Source organism: Mizuhopecten yessoensis, unplaced genomic scaffold (assembly GCF_002113885.1).
Source record: "Mizuhopecten yessoensis strain PY_sf001 unplaced genomic scaffold, ASM211388v2 scaffold8469, whole genome shotgun sequence".
In the NCBI taxonomy this organism is placed as follows: domain Eukaryota; kingdom Metazoa; phylum Mollusca; class Bivalvia; order Pectinida; family Pectinidae; genus Mizuhopecten; species Mizuhopecten yessoensis.
The window spans coordinates 294,256-310,343 of NW_018407563.1; the positions used below are offsets into that span (position 1 = coordinate 294,256).

At 38.0% G+C, this 16,088-nt stretch overlaps 1 protein-coding gene across 1 annotated transcript in view; it reads left to right on the forward strand.

Moving 5' to 3' along the window:
* The window catches only part of LOC110456018 (carboxylesterase 5A-like), a 68,451-nt gene that overhangs the window by 30,177 nt on the left and 22,186 nt on the right, over nt 1-16,088 (forward strand). The window contains exon 2 of the mRNA XM_021506531.1: nt 8,600-8,758. Coding sequence (XP_021362206.1) covers nt 8,600-8,758 — 159 coding nt within the window. The remainder of the gene's footprint in view (nt 1-8,599; nt 8,759-16,088) is intronic.

The following is a 16,088-nucleotide window of genomic DNA, read 5'->3' on the forward strand; positions in this document are numbered from 1 at the left end:
GGCACGATAGGCTACTGAGCTCCTTTATCAATCCACGAAATATCCAAACGTTACCACCCCGAGGAACTCTTTTGTTACTCTCCAGACCCGAGAGACAATTGAGATGTGCTCCTCGCCCTCTACCTACCTTGTCAAAAGAACCTGTGGTTGGTGAACTTCCCCCTTCCCGAGGGAATTGAGTCCTTCCAAAGTACTTGTGAATTTTACCTTCCCAGAGAACATACGTTTTGAGACCCTTCCCGAGGAACGTTTTATTTTTGACCCTCCAAAGGGACGTGCAATTTATTATCATTCCATTGGACATGCATGCAATTCGTGACCATTCCGCGGGACGTGTGATTCTTGACCTTCCGCAAGGACATGATTTGTCACCCTCCTGAGAGACCTGTGGGTTGTGAGTGTTGCCTCGTCAGATAACTGCAGAACTTGTGAAGTTTATATGCAAATACAGCAGTATGATTTGTTTTTTGGCGTCGAGTGGTGCTGCCACGCTAGCTGCCGAACCGATAGTTCTGTCTCTTACTCCTATAAATGGTAACACTTCCTATTCCTACCATTTCTAGAAAGAGATATCTATAAACAAACAAGTCTCCGATTGTGACGACAACAACGGCCGTAACATGTACAATTAATCTGAATGTGTTTTATCAATCTCCATTGAAAATGTCATTGTATTCAGCTGAGGTGTCTGATATACAATGTCCTGCTGTCATACACACTGTAAAATACCAGCACTGCCTTAGGTGATAACTCCGAACCAGACACAGCTTGGCAGGGGAACTGCATTATCCTCGTAATAATGACAAAAGAAAGACAATAGAAACTTAAAAACTCGATAGAATAACAAAACTGTTAAATACAAAATCTAAGGTTAAGAAGTATAAGTACAAAAAGACATGCATGCAGAATAAGAGGTAAGAATTTAATTTTGAGAGATGTGTGTGCCATCTGTTATACATGAACAACGAATTATTTCACAACAACACACTATACAACAAATAATTCTGGAGGTATGGACGTGGGACAAACATGTCGCTAAATATCGCACCGTTCAGAATTTAAAGACAACAGGACTCACACTTGGTTGAGTACATAAAGACAACAGGACTCATACTCGGTTAAGTACATAAAGACAACAGGACTCACACTTGGTTAAGTACATAAAGACAACAGGACTCATACTTGGTTAAGTACATAAAGACAACAGGACTCATACTTGGTTAAGTACATAAAGACAACAGGACTCATACTTGGTTAAGTACATAAAGACAACAGGACTCATACTTGGTTAAGTACATAAAGACAACAGGACTCATACTTGGTTAAGTACATAAAGACAACAGGACTCATACTTGGTTAAGTACATAAAGACAACAGGACTCATACTTGGTTAAGTACATAAAGACAACAGGACTCATACTTGGTTAAGTACATAAAGACAACAGGACTCATACTTGGTTAAGTACATAAAGACAACAGGACTCATACTTGGTTAAGTACATAAAGACAACAGGACTCATACTTGGTTAAGTACATAAAGACAACAGGACTCATACTTGGTTAAGTACATAAAGACAACAGGACTCATACTTGGTTAAGTACATAAAGACAACAGGACTCATACTTGGTTAAGTACATAAAGACAACAGGACTCATACTTGGTTAAGTACATAAAGACAACAGGACTCATACTTGGTTAAGTACATAAAGACAACAGGACTCATACTTGGTTAAGTACATAAAGACAACAGGACTCATACTTGGTTAAGTACATAAAGACAACAGGACTCATACTTGGTTAAGTACATAAAGACAACAGGACTCATACTTGGTTAAGTACATAAAGACAACAGGACTCATACTTGGTTAAGTACATAAAGACAACAGGACTCATACTTGGTTAAGTACATAAAGACAACAGGACTCATACTTGGTTAAGTACATAAAGACAACAGGACTCATACTTGGTTAAGTACATAAAGACAACAGGACTCATACTTGGTTAAGTACATAAAGACAACAGGACTCATACTTGGTTAAGTACATAAAGACAACAGGACTCATACTTGGTTAAGTACATAAAGACAACAGGACTCATACTTGGTTAAGTACATAAAGACAACAGGACTCATACTTGGTTAAGTACATAAAGACAACAGGACTCATACTTGGTTAAGTACATAAAGACAACAGGACTCATACTTGGTTAAGTACATAAAGACAACAGGACTCATACTTGGTTAAGTACATAAAGACAACAGGACTCATACTTGGTTAAGTACATAAAGACAACAGGACTCATACTTGGTTAAGTACATAAAGACAACAGGACTCATACTTGGTTAAGTACATAAAGACAACAGGACTCATACTTGGTTAAGTACATAAAGACAACAGGACTCATACTTGGTTAAGTACATAAAGACAACAGGACTCATACTTGGTTAAGTACATAAAGACAACAGGACTCATACTTGGTTAAGTACATAAAGACAACAGGACTCATACTTGGTTAAGTACATAAAGACAACAGGACTCATACTTGGTTAAGTACATAAAGACAACAGGACTCATACTTGGTTAAGTACATAAAGACAACAGGACTCATACTTGGTTAAGTACATAAAGACAACAGGACTCATACTTGGTTAAGTACATAAAGACAACAGGACTCATACTTGGTTAAGTACATAAAGACAACAGGACTCATACTTGGTTAAGTACATAAAGACAACAGGACTCATACTTGGTTAAGTACATAAAGACAACAGGACTCATACTTGGTTAAGTACATAAAGACAACAGGACTCATACTTGGTTAAGTACATAAAGACAACAGGACTCATACTTGGTTAAGTACATAAAGACAACAGGACTCATACTTGGTTAAGTACATAAAGACAACAGGACTCATACTTGGTTAAGTACATAAAGACAACAGGACTCATACTTGGTTAAGTACATAAAGACAACAGGACTCATACTTGGTTAAGTACATAAAGACAACAGGACTCATACTTGGTTAAGTACATAAAGACAACAGGACTCATACTTGGTTAAGTACATAAAGACAACAGGACTCATACTTGGTTAAGTACATAAAGACAACAGGACTCATACTTGGTTAAGTACATAAAGACAACAGGACTCATACTTGGTTAAGTACATAAAGACAACAGGACTCATACTTGGTTAAGTACATAAAGACAACAGGACTCATACTTGGTTAAGTACATAAAGACAACAGGACTCATACTTGGTTAAGTACATAAAGACAACAGGACTCATACTTGGTTAAGTACATAAAGACAACAGGACTCATACTTGGTTAAGTACATAAAGACAACAGGACTCATACTTGGTTAAGTACATAAAGACAACAGGACTCATACTTGGTTAAGTACATAAAGACAACAGGACTCATACTTGGTTAAGTACATAAAGACAACAGGACTCATACTTGGTTAAGTACATAAAGACAACAGGACTCATACTTGGTTAAGTACATAAAGACAACAGGACTCATACTTGGTTAAGTACATAAAGACAACAGGACTCATACTTGGTTAAGTACATAAAGACAACAGGACTCATACTTGGTTAAGTACATAAAGACAACAGGACTCATACTTGGTTAAGTACATAAAGACAACAGGACTCATACTTGGTTAAGTACATAAAGACAACAGGACTCATACTTGGTTAAGTACATAAAGACAACAGGACTCATACTTGGTTAAGTACATAAAGACAACAGGACTCATACTTGGTTAAGTACATAAAGACAACAGGACTCACACTTGGTTAAGTGCATAAAGACAACAGGACTCACACTTGGTTAAGTACATAAAGACAACATGACTCACACTTGGTTGAGTACATAAAGACAACATGACTCATGCTTGGTTAAGTGCATAAAGACAACAGGACTCACACTCGGTTAAGTACATAAAGACAACAGGACTCATACTTGGTTAAGTACATAAAGACAACAGGACTCACACTTGTGAATATTTCCAAATAAGGACATGATGGCTATCATACACATTGCCCATATTCTTCATCAACCTCCATATCTTAAAAAACCTGCGTTAAACCTTGCATACGTCGTCATAAGACATCTGTCACGAAAACCGTGATATTCGAGTAAGCTCTCGAATAAAGAACACATTTTGACATGTAATACCCCAGTCACAATTGGCTTGCGATGGGTTTGCGATTTGTTTGCGGCGAATTTCTAGGCATTTTCGGCCGGGGCCCCACGGGACTCCTTGCGGCTGCCGGGTCATTTTTTGGCATCGGGCGGGCATCGAGGTACTTTTAACTCGGACTTAAAACCTAGTGCGGCGTTTCGCATCGCAAACTGATCGCCAATAAATCAGTCGATGCCTAGCCGATGTCCGGCAGGGCACCGCAGGGGTATCGCAAGGACATAAGCAGGGCACCGGACGAGTGCCTGCCGGACACCGGCCGATAAACAGGCCAAGAATTCGACCCCATTTCCAGGAAAGTTGGCCGATCGCCGGTCGGCGTCCCCCCGGGCCCCGTCATGGCAGCGTACGGGGTACTTTTAATTGTGACTGTCACCGCCATATCGCACGATCTTTCGCCGACCTCTACACGCTGGCCGATGCCTAGAAATCGCACACGCCGCCCGGGCTCCGCTTTAATTGTGACTTATGCATTAACACAGTAGGTGGAGCAAATGGAGATGGTACTAACAAGAAAGGGAAAATTGTTTGTGATCGGGAAATTAGAAATCGTTAGAAACCTGCTTGCCAAATTAAATATATGAAACAAACATGTATAAATGTATTTCTACCACAATACGCTGTGTTATTCCACTCTCAGATCATTGTATAAACACGCAGACTGTTAGATAAATAGCAGTTATATACCACACGTGGTATATGACCTTCAAGAGTTTTGATTGGTCGAGAAGATGAACTTTGACCGGGACGACTTTTTCCACGCGCATTTTGCCAAGTTTTGTTTATGTCGTCTGCTATCAACATCCGACAAATGTTGGTGACTTTGTGAGGTTATGCGGAAAATGGGGTTATTAAGGCAATATTAAAAGAAGATGATACTTAAAGATTTGATGACTAGTTTCAGGCAAAATTGCTACAGACGCTCGATATCGTTTCGACGTCACACTGTCGCGTGTCCAGGTCGTGAAACCAAAACAAGATCTGTCACAGTGTCGGAAAATATTTCGTTCTACCAACGTCCCGTTATCGCTATTTGGACGGCCTGACTACGGCTGAACTTTCACTATAAACGTCAACCAGAGAACCGTCAAGAAGAAACGTAGGCCTATGGTTTTGGACATTGACAGCGATGAGTTCGTCTTCGTCACTTGGCGGGAGGCAGACTTCGTACGATATGCTTACACGCCTATAGTCCGTACGTGGTTAATTTATATAAATTAATGCAATACTGCTACTCTCAATATAGTCGTTCATCTATTATACTTTTTCATGAAGTTGTTGCCTAAACATTAATTATGACAATTATTAAATTTCTAAAAAAGAAGTTGTTTTTGAATAGTAATGAGTGACTTTTTACATATGGGCCATATCACTACGCCAGCCTTGTCAACAAACACATGTGTGTATGTTATTTCCGACTGATCAAGAGATTGTGGTAGAAACAGATCACACGACTCGTGGTTGTTGAGTATGGTATTTATTTCACTCTCGTTAGTTAATTTTCAAAAGTTACAGAAAGACACTCGCTAAAGCTCGTGTCTTTTGTAACTTTTGAAAATTAACTAACTCGAGTGAAATAAATACCATATTCACTACCACTCGTTGTGTAACCTCTATTAACTATATATGTAGAAGAGTCTGCATTTTCTTTGATTTCAAGTTTATGGGAATAAATACAATCGACGTGGTTAATACATTTGTTCTTAAAAAATTCAACGTCTTCGATATAAACCTGTCCTGATACACTCATCTCTAAATGCAATTTCATATGAAAACAAAACCAAGTCGACGACGAGGTAGGCACAGTTTGTCCCATAGCTATGCTGGAAATCTTGCTACAGAACTCAACAAAGAGATGAAATATGAGGAGCTATTTGAACTGTTTTATAATGAACCTATGTTTTATCGATTATTTGTATATAACCTCAAGGAACTGCATCATTTCCATGCTTTTATTTCTAGTTTCAGAACAATAGTTTGAAATAGAGAATCGCAAACCTCCATACGGATGTACACGAACGTCGGAGACGCTTTGAGCGCAGTAACTGTTAAAGCGCCAGTTCAGAGTGATAGATCGGACTGAGCATTTATCTATGTATAAAACTGTGTTGTATATTTACTCAGGGTATACAGCCAAATCGCGCTTGTCTGATCAAGTTTAAAATGACATCATTACCAACAAGCTAGAAAGTAAGACGTAATATAAAATTGTAATGCATGTTATAGTGCGTTTTGTTCAACGGCCATTAATACTATAGTATGGCTTTGAAATGAATTACTTCGTTCACTGTCAGTGACGCTCACCCCATTACGCAGCGAACATCGGCTATAGATAATGGCGTGTACCGTGTCTCGTGTGACAGCGTTGTACTCTAACTCAATCATCGCAACAATGTCCGGGAATCTGCATTAAACCGTTATGACGTTAGTTTTTGTTAGGAACTTTCCAGAGTAATACGGCTTTCACATTTCACTAGACGTATACATGATGTATTGACATTTCAAACGAGTTCTCGTTACATACGTGAGGTTCAGGAGTCCGAATTATATGGCAACGGATGCACAGATTACGTATTACGACGAATTTGTTTCTTCTTTAAACGTACATATCAGGTAATTTCTTCTACAAAATGGATCAGCTATACTCCGAGTTGATAATGCCATTAAACACAGTTTAACAATGCTTGTTGACCCTACTTCAATATTCCGCCAATGCAAGTTTACTGCCAATTCTATTCTGGCATCACAATGAAACATCTTTTTTTTCAATGTTAAATTTTAATGGTTCTTCATTGTAAAGATTGACCGTTTCATTCAAACATAATTCATTGACATTTAACAGTCAAAGGAAGTGGGCACAAGTTCGTATAACTGACTGGGCCCTTCCCGTTAAGTCGTAAGCACCTGCGACTCTTTAATGTCAATAATGTATGTTTAAATGAAGCAGACAACCTAACAATGAGGAGCCAATAAAATCGGTCATTGAAAGAAAAGGTACCGTTTATTGTGACCGATTAATTTGTACCAATTAATTTGCATGCCCGTATGTTTTGATATTGAGGAATCCCGTGCGACTGTTAAAAGCTGTAACTATTAATTGGAAACTTCTTCACAGTCATGACTATAGCTTTAATGAATCTTCTCTGGAAATAAACCCATACTTCGTGGAACTGTTATGAATAAAAAAAAATACATCAAGACGAAAATATCATCAAGAATTTCAACACGGTTCGTTTGCAACGCGTGTTTTGATTGGATATGGACCATGTTCTAATCTGCGATTGATTAAGCTCCTCTCATCGCACTTAAGCCACGCCCCGTTTCTAACCAAAACAACATGGCGTCCAGCTCGCCTCTTAGCGAAATCCCGCTGATAAGGCTAGCAGGTAACAGAACAGAAAAGACCGATGAAATGTATTTGTTGAATGAATTAAAAAGTAAAAAGAAACATTCCTTATTATTACCTCCATTTATAACTGAAACGTTCGTTCCATCCGTGTGAAGGCATCTATTTAGATCCGAAATCAAATGAAACATTTCGCATGTGTCGTATGAATTTACACAAAACTCTTCACAAATCTTTACAATAGTTACCGATTTTGTCGATGAGCACAGATTGGTATGCATACTGGCATTGAATTGTAAGAAATTGGTCAATATCAATCCAAATGTGTCGTATAAACTTTGGTAACAGGACGTTCACGAACAATCCAAATATTCCGCCTCGGCAACACACAGATCGAACGCTCGTCATTATGGGCGGGGCCAAATGACCGACTTGTGAAAGCTTCTTTCCGATTGGTCAGTCCGCTGCAGATTGATACATCGCTAGTTCAGGTCACAGAGTACTTTACTACGTACTTTTGTACAAGTAAATACAATGTTTCTAAACATATTAGCGTAGTATATTAGTACATTGTTTTTCGTGTCTATACTGGCGATTAGAACATGACATTTGGTTTAAACTCTCGACCTATCGGTCTCGACTTCAAACTAAATTTCATGTTCTTATCGCCAGTATACCCACTCAAAACAACGTACTATCCCCTTAATAAACAACAGTGTTCTGATAGTAAAAATGCAACAGGTTAGGCCGAGATTCGACCCTAACCGTTCAATTATTACAACGTCACTTTAAACAACTGAGCTACATCATCAACGGCTGTACGCATGCTTTGTGTCGAGCTACAGCCGAACCGAAATACATTTGAATCATACCAAATCCAAGAAATGGCAAGTCTACTTGAAATTTATATAGGGGTGAATGAGTTAAGGGCTTGTTACTGCATATATGATTTTTGTCTAGTGTAATGCCGACACGAGACATGGATCCTTAATATAACATTTCTACATTATTCTGTGTTGTTTAAACTGTTGTTTCTTTTTAGCGTCCTCAGCGGCCCCGTCCCTGGAAGAGTGTTCTTGACACTCTTGAGCTTCCTCCTGCCTGTCCACAGATGCACGACTTCCAATATGTCCACCAACATTATCCCGACTTCTGGAACGAGGACGAGGACTGTCTCTACCTCAACATCTTTGTTCCCTTGGTGAGTACTGATCCCCCATTATCTTTGTTACCATGGTGACAACAACTGTATCGTCATTGTCGTTAACATTGTGAGTACAACTGCCTCACAATCCTCGTTCCCATGGTGTGTTTGCAATACATAGGGAACGAAGACTGCCTGTGCATCCAGACTTCGTTACCATTTAGAATATTACATAATGGTGACAATTGTCTTACTGCAAGTCGTCCTTCACGGCATATATACGACTTTTGTTAATTGTTTGTGCTACATACAAAAGGCATAATTTTCTGAAGTTTTACGAACGGATTTTTTCGCAGAAATCAACTTCCGGTCATGTACATCAGATATACGTACATTTACATAATATGCTTCACGCGTACTGGAGAAATCGTTCGAAAATAAAACATCATAACTGTAAATGCTAAAAATGAAATAGCCGTTCCAAATCCGGTACATTATGGAAAATCTTTAGTACATAACACTTATAACACAGCATTAAACAGCCATACAAATATAGGGGTGTTAAACGCAATATTAAACAGCCATACAAATATAGGGATGGTGAACACGACATGAAACAGCCATACAAACATAGGGGTGTTGAACACAACATTGAACAGCCATACAAACATAGGGGTGTTGAACACAACATTGAACAGCCATACAAACATAGGGGTGTTGAACACAAGACTATACACCCATAACAACATAGGGGTGTTGAACACAACATTAAACGGCCATTCAAATAAAGGGATGTTGAACATCAGATTGAGCTACCATACCAGCATAGGGGTGTTAACCACGATCGGGAACAGCCCTAAAACACAAAGGGGTGTTTAACACAACATTGAACAGCCATACAAACACAGGGGTGTTTAACACAACATTGAACAGCCATACAAACAAAGGGTGTTGAACACAACATTGAACAGCCATACAAACATAGGGGTGTTTAACACAACATTGAACAGCCATACAAACATAGGGGTGTTGAACACGACACTGAACTACCATACAAACATAGGGATGTTTAACACAACATGGAACAGCCATACAAACATAGGGGTGTTTAACACAACATTGAACAGCCATACAAACAAAGGGTTTTTAACACAACATTGAACAACCATACAAACATAGGGGTGTTGAACACGACACTGAACAACCATACAAACATAGGGATGGTGAACACGACATTGAACCATTCAAACATAGGGGTGTTGAACACGACACTGAACAACCATACAAACATAGGGATGGTGAACACGACACTGAACAACCATACAAACATAGGGGTGCTGAACACGACACTGAACAACCATACAAACATAGGGGTGTTGAACACGACATCGAACAACCATATGGAGACAGAGGAGTGTTGAACTCAATATTGAACACTCGTACCAACATTGGGTTGTTGAACAGGGCAAAGAACAGCCATATGAAGAACATATGGTTTGAACACGACTTGAATTACAAAACAGAAGGCTGTTGAGCATGCCACTGAACATGTATAAGTGACCAGAAGGTTTTTTACAAGACTGAAAGTTATGAAGAAACATAGAGTTGTGAACGACATGGAACAGCCAAACGGAAACAGGATGTGTGTATACATCGTTTACACGATCAAAAGGGTGCAACAGACACCTACAGAAGAGCGCCACCTTGTTGAGGGAACGCGTGCGGGGGCGGACTCGAGGTCATTTATTGATTAGTGTATGTAAACGCATTCAAAGAGACGGTATGCACAATTATCGTGTTAAGTGATAAAAAAACCTTTTATCCCGGTAACCTCAGAGGAGTAAACTAATCAGGTCTTCATAAATAGCTCGCCTGCTGGTGACGTAGTATGTAAACAAGCGGCGAGAAGATACACGTGGTTTGGGAAATCTGCACACACCTGTTAGAAGCTCAAGTTCACTTAATGGTGATAATTTCTTTGACACTTGCTATCACATCTAACGTTTTTATTTTTACTTCAACATTTTCTACGCCTTGACTCATCACCAGACAGTGAGTGGGTGCTCGGCTACGATAGACATGAGATAGGTGTTCGGACAATCAAGCCGTACTGACTTAAATTAAACCATGATACGCACAGATGTCAGTGAAACACCGTGTTTAATACGGGTAATAGAAAAAGCCTTGCTTCCTATGATACCCATTTCGTACGCCGGGGAACCTTATTCATTGGATTTGAAATTTAAACGTACAGAATGATGAAATTTTGAAAAGATTTAAAATAGAATTCAAATATTTTATCATGCATTTTACTTGTAAAGGAGTTTACTAAAAAAACATCTGCTTTGTTGCAAATGTTTATTATGCAAGATAAACCATATCATATTCATCTGAACTGGACACAATAACAACACGGTATTCTACTGCCTATTGTTTAGGTTTTTTTTGTAAAATATTAGCTCTTATCAAACTACGGAGAGAACACATTTTCCCAATAAACATTTCTAATATTCATGGCACGACAATTTCAAGGCATAACAATGTTAGCATGTGAAGAAAATAATTGTATTTTTGCGGAATTAAGGCTCAAACTCCTCCGGTTTCCAAAAACAAAACACAAATAAATAGCTCAAAATGTCCTACATATCATTTTTTGTTCTGTTCATTATTTACATTTAAATCATCTATGTCTGTCTAAATCTGAAAAACACCTCTTGCTTAAGTCAGAGAAAGTCAAGAATGCGACTGTAGGAAAAATAAGGTATTCCAAGAAAAGGAAACAGTGGCGATTATTACGTATGCAGACAACACCTACATGTGCGCCTTTACAAAAGTTAAACGGACAATTAGGTTGGTTTGGTTTAGTTTAGTATTGTTTAACGTCTTATCAACAGCTATTGTCATTTAAGGACAGTCTCCCCTGTGTGCAAGATGCATGCGTGTGTGTTTTGGAAGGCGGCGATATGTTCGCGTTTTTCTCCTTGTGATAGCGCGGAACTAATGCCGACTTTATAGTACTACTTCACGGAAACATACTTCCGAAGACTCCCAGCAGGACACCCCGCCCGGTTACATTATACTGACAACGGGCGAACAAGTCGCCCAACTCCTGAGCGTTAAGCAGGAGTAGAAACTACCATTATTACAGACTCTGGTATGTCTCGGCCAGGGGACATAACCCAAAGCCTTCCTCACAGGGGCGAACTCTCAACTAAAGGTCAAAAGTGAGGCATTATCAAGGGACATTAGGAAGAAGAAAGTTGTTTAGAAAGAAGAGAAAAGATAAGATCCCACATTTATTCTCTAACGATCATGCAATGGGGGCAGCAGGTACAATTCTTACGCCCTACCTGCGGGGTCGTCCGTGCACACAGACAGACGGTTACACTTGGTATGGCGCTAGTTTTGAAATGTACCTTGTCGATTTGCATTGAAATAATTTTAATAACCATTCCCGGAATCCCACACCGAAAGTGTGTAAGCGACACGAATACTCAGGATTGTTTTAGAACATTTTACCATTGCCCTATTGTATTTTCAAAGTTCTTATTTAAAACCGATTGTTGTGAACTACGATATGCATCGTCCATTACCCTGTTACAGCAATCTCTACCCAGATTTGTCATTTTCTGACACTTACATTTACAAAAAGTGGGTGTAAGGAACGACATCTCTATTGAGATATCACTTCGCATCTGAGGGCCAACCCCAGTTCTGTCCCTTTCCAGTTTGGTTCTACGACCGTTGTGGTATGGTATCGACAGATATCGGGTATATTATGTACACATATACTTATATTCCGTCGTTTAAATTATTTTTATCAACATGAAGCTTTACCTGGAACTCTTATCCTCAAACTCTTTCACAGAAATATTTTGTTTTTAGAGCTGCATACCCCATTTTGTGACACAGATGTGACAGGATCGTTTTTATCATATGCTGTTGGGTTTCTAAACCTTGGACAGCCTAAATAAAACCTTTAACCCTTTGAGATAGAGGGAAATTTTATTCAAAAAGATAGTGTTTGAAATAAAGTAAAGGAAGCACACACACGCCTTGTTTTACGTGTTCCTGGGATTTGTGCTGCATAAGAATAAACACTTTTCTTTTTAAAGTTGGAGGGTGATCGATCTACTTCCTATCTTTAACGAGGACGTTAGCCTCAAACGAAAATATGTATGATCATGTCTAGCAAATAGAACGAGATCATTAAATTTGATTCAATGACACTAATAGCCTGCATTACCTGCGCACGCAACTCAGAAAAAAACTTCTGTTCCGTCGAGTGCACGTTATATCTTGATAAACAAATGTCTTACAGACGCTCTAATTGTCCCATTGGTCGACAATAAAATTATCCATGTTTGGAGGTTACAATGTTTTTTTTATTGGAAAAGGTTTCAAAACTAAGATAGGCATTTTAATCATCGATAATGAAATTTATCTTAGTTTGTAATTAATGCAGTATTTCCTTGTTGGATATCAGTCACCATATAATGCAAATTGTTGTCGATATTTGGATAAATCATAAGAACACGTTAACTACTTTGCATGGCACATTGCAACCCACACAGTCAATTGAGCTAAGTAAATTTAAATGTAGTGACGTTTTCTTAACGACGTCAGAAGTTAAACGAAACAGAAACAGGCAAAACTGACATACATAAACAAAGCTGTGCTATTTGTCGACCGGAGAAGGAATTTTAAGCCATACAACAATTGGAATGAACTCGCAAGATGTCAATAGAAGCAGAGCAGAGCAACTGGTACAAAAACTATTTAAGATCCTGAAGTATATACGTGAAGTAGCTTTTCAAAACATGAAATGGCATAAAACTGATGTCAACACATGTTCTGTTTGTGGTACGCTATTCTGTTAATCTGTAAAACACCGAGGCCATTCAGAACGAAACCACAATGTTAAGCGTTGCCAATGTGACAATGTCGAATACACAAATAGTCCCCAAGATAGTTCTGTGACTATTTTTTTTAATTCAGTTAGCAAACATCTATTTTACATTAAATAAACATCACAGCAAGTGCATTCTAGCCATTTGTCTTTTCAGATATTCCTTTGTGTTGAGGACGTTTGGCGATTTGTCACATTGGAGACGCTGAATACTGTATAACTATAAGACAATTTTTCAACCAATGTTCCCCTATTCCGTGTATATGAAACCTCTTCGCTGGTAGACAATGGATACAACTAAATTGGTATAGTGTCTATTGTATATTGGTATAAAGCCTTACGTCTTTGTGTGAAATTGAGACGGAGATCTTAATGATCCGAGTTTACTTAACACCATATAGACACAAGATGGTGGTACGTGTGTGGAAATGTTAGCCCGTTGATGACGTAAATCAGTAACTCTGTTACTGGGACGGCGTTAAACACCTAAAATACCCCTCATGGCGAAAACTAGCAGTAAAGAAAACGTTTAAAAATCGTAGCAGGAATACATCTTAAAACTTCAATAGGCTTTTTTCATTTGTAAATTAACATTTCTAATTCTTTATAAAAGCTCGTTGTTTCCAAGTCTGTATAATGCCGTGTTCAAAATCAATAAATACAATTTTTGAAGCTTTTCAAATCTTACATACATAATGTATTAACTGTATATACACGACTGTGAACACGTGACCTTACATACATAATGTATTAACTGTATATACACGACTGTGAACACGTGACCTTACATACATAATGTATTAACTGTATATACACGACTGTGAACACGTGACCTTACATACATAATGTATTAACTGTATATACACGACTGTGAACACGTGACCTTACATACATAATGTATTAACTGTATATACACGACTGTGAACACGTGACCTTACATACATAATGTATTAACTGTATATACACGACTGTGAACACGTGACCTTACATACATAATGTATTAACTGTATATACACGACTGTGAACACGTGACCTTACATACATAATGTATTAACTGTATATACACGACTGTGAACACGTGACCTTACATACATAATGTATTAACTGTATATACACGACTGTGAACACGTGACCTTACATACATAATGTATTAACTGTATATACACGACTGTGAACACGTGACCTTACATACATAATGTATTAACTGTATATACACGACTGTGAACACGTGACCTTACATACATAATGTATTAACTGTATATACACGACTGTGAACACGTGACCTTACATACATAATGTATTAACTGTATATACACGACTGTGAACACGTGACCTTACATACATAATGTATTAACTGTATATACACGACTGTGAACACGTGACCTTACATACATAATGTATTAACTGTATATACACGACTGTGAACACGTGACCTTACATACATAATGTATTAACTGTATATACACGACTGTGAACACGTGACCTTACATACATAATGTATTAACTGTATATACACGACTGTGAACACGTGACCTTACATACATAATGTATTAACTGTATATACACGACTGTGAACACGTGACCTTACATACATAATGTATTAACTGTATATACACGACTGTGAACACGTGACCTTACATACATAATGTATTAACTGTATATACACGACTGTGAACACGTGACCTTACATACATAATGTATTAACTGTATATACACGACTGTGAACACGTGACCTTACATACATAATGTATTAACTGTATATACACGACTGTGAACACGTGACCTTACATACATAATGTATTAACTGTATATACACGACTGTGAACACGTGACCTTACATACATAATGTATTAACTGTATATACACGACTGTGAACACGTGACCTTACATACATAATGTATTAACTGTATATACACGACTGTGAACACGTGACCTTACATACATAATGTATTAACTGTATATACACGACTGTGAACACGTGACCTTACATACATAATGTATTAACTGTATATACACGACTGTGAACACGTGACCTTACATACATAATGTATTAACTGTATATACACGACTGTGAACACGTGACCTTACATACATAATGTATTAACTGTATATACACGACTGTGAACACGTGACCTTACATACATAATGTATTAACTGTATATACACGACTGTGAACACGTGACCTTACATACATAATGTATTAACTGTATATACACGACTGTGAACACGTGACCTTACATACATAATGTATTAACTGTATATACACGACTGTGAACACGTGACCTTACATACATAATGTATTAACTGTATATACACGACTGTGAACACGTGACCTTACATACATAATGTATTAACTGTATATACACGACTGTGAACACGTGACCTTACATACATAATGTATTAACTGTATATACACGACTGTGGACAGGTGACACATATAGAGTATTTTGTGAACGATTTTGCAAACCCCTGATTTTA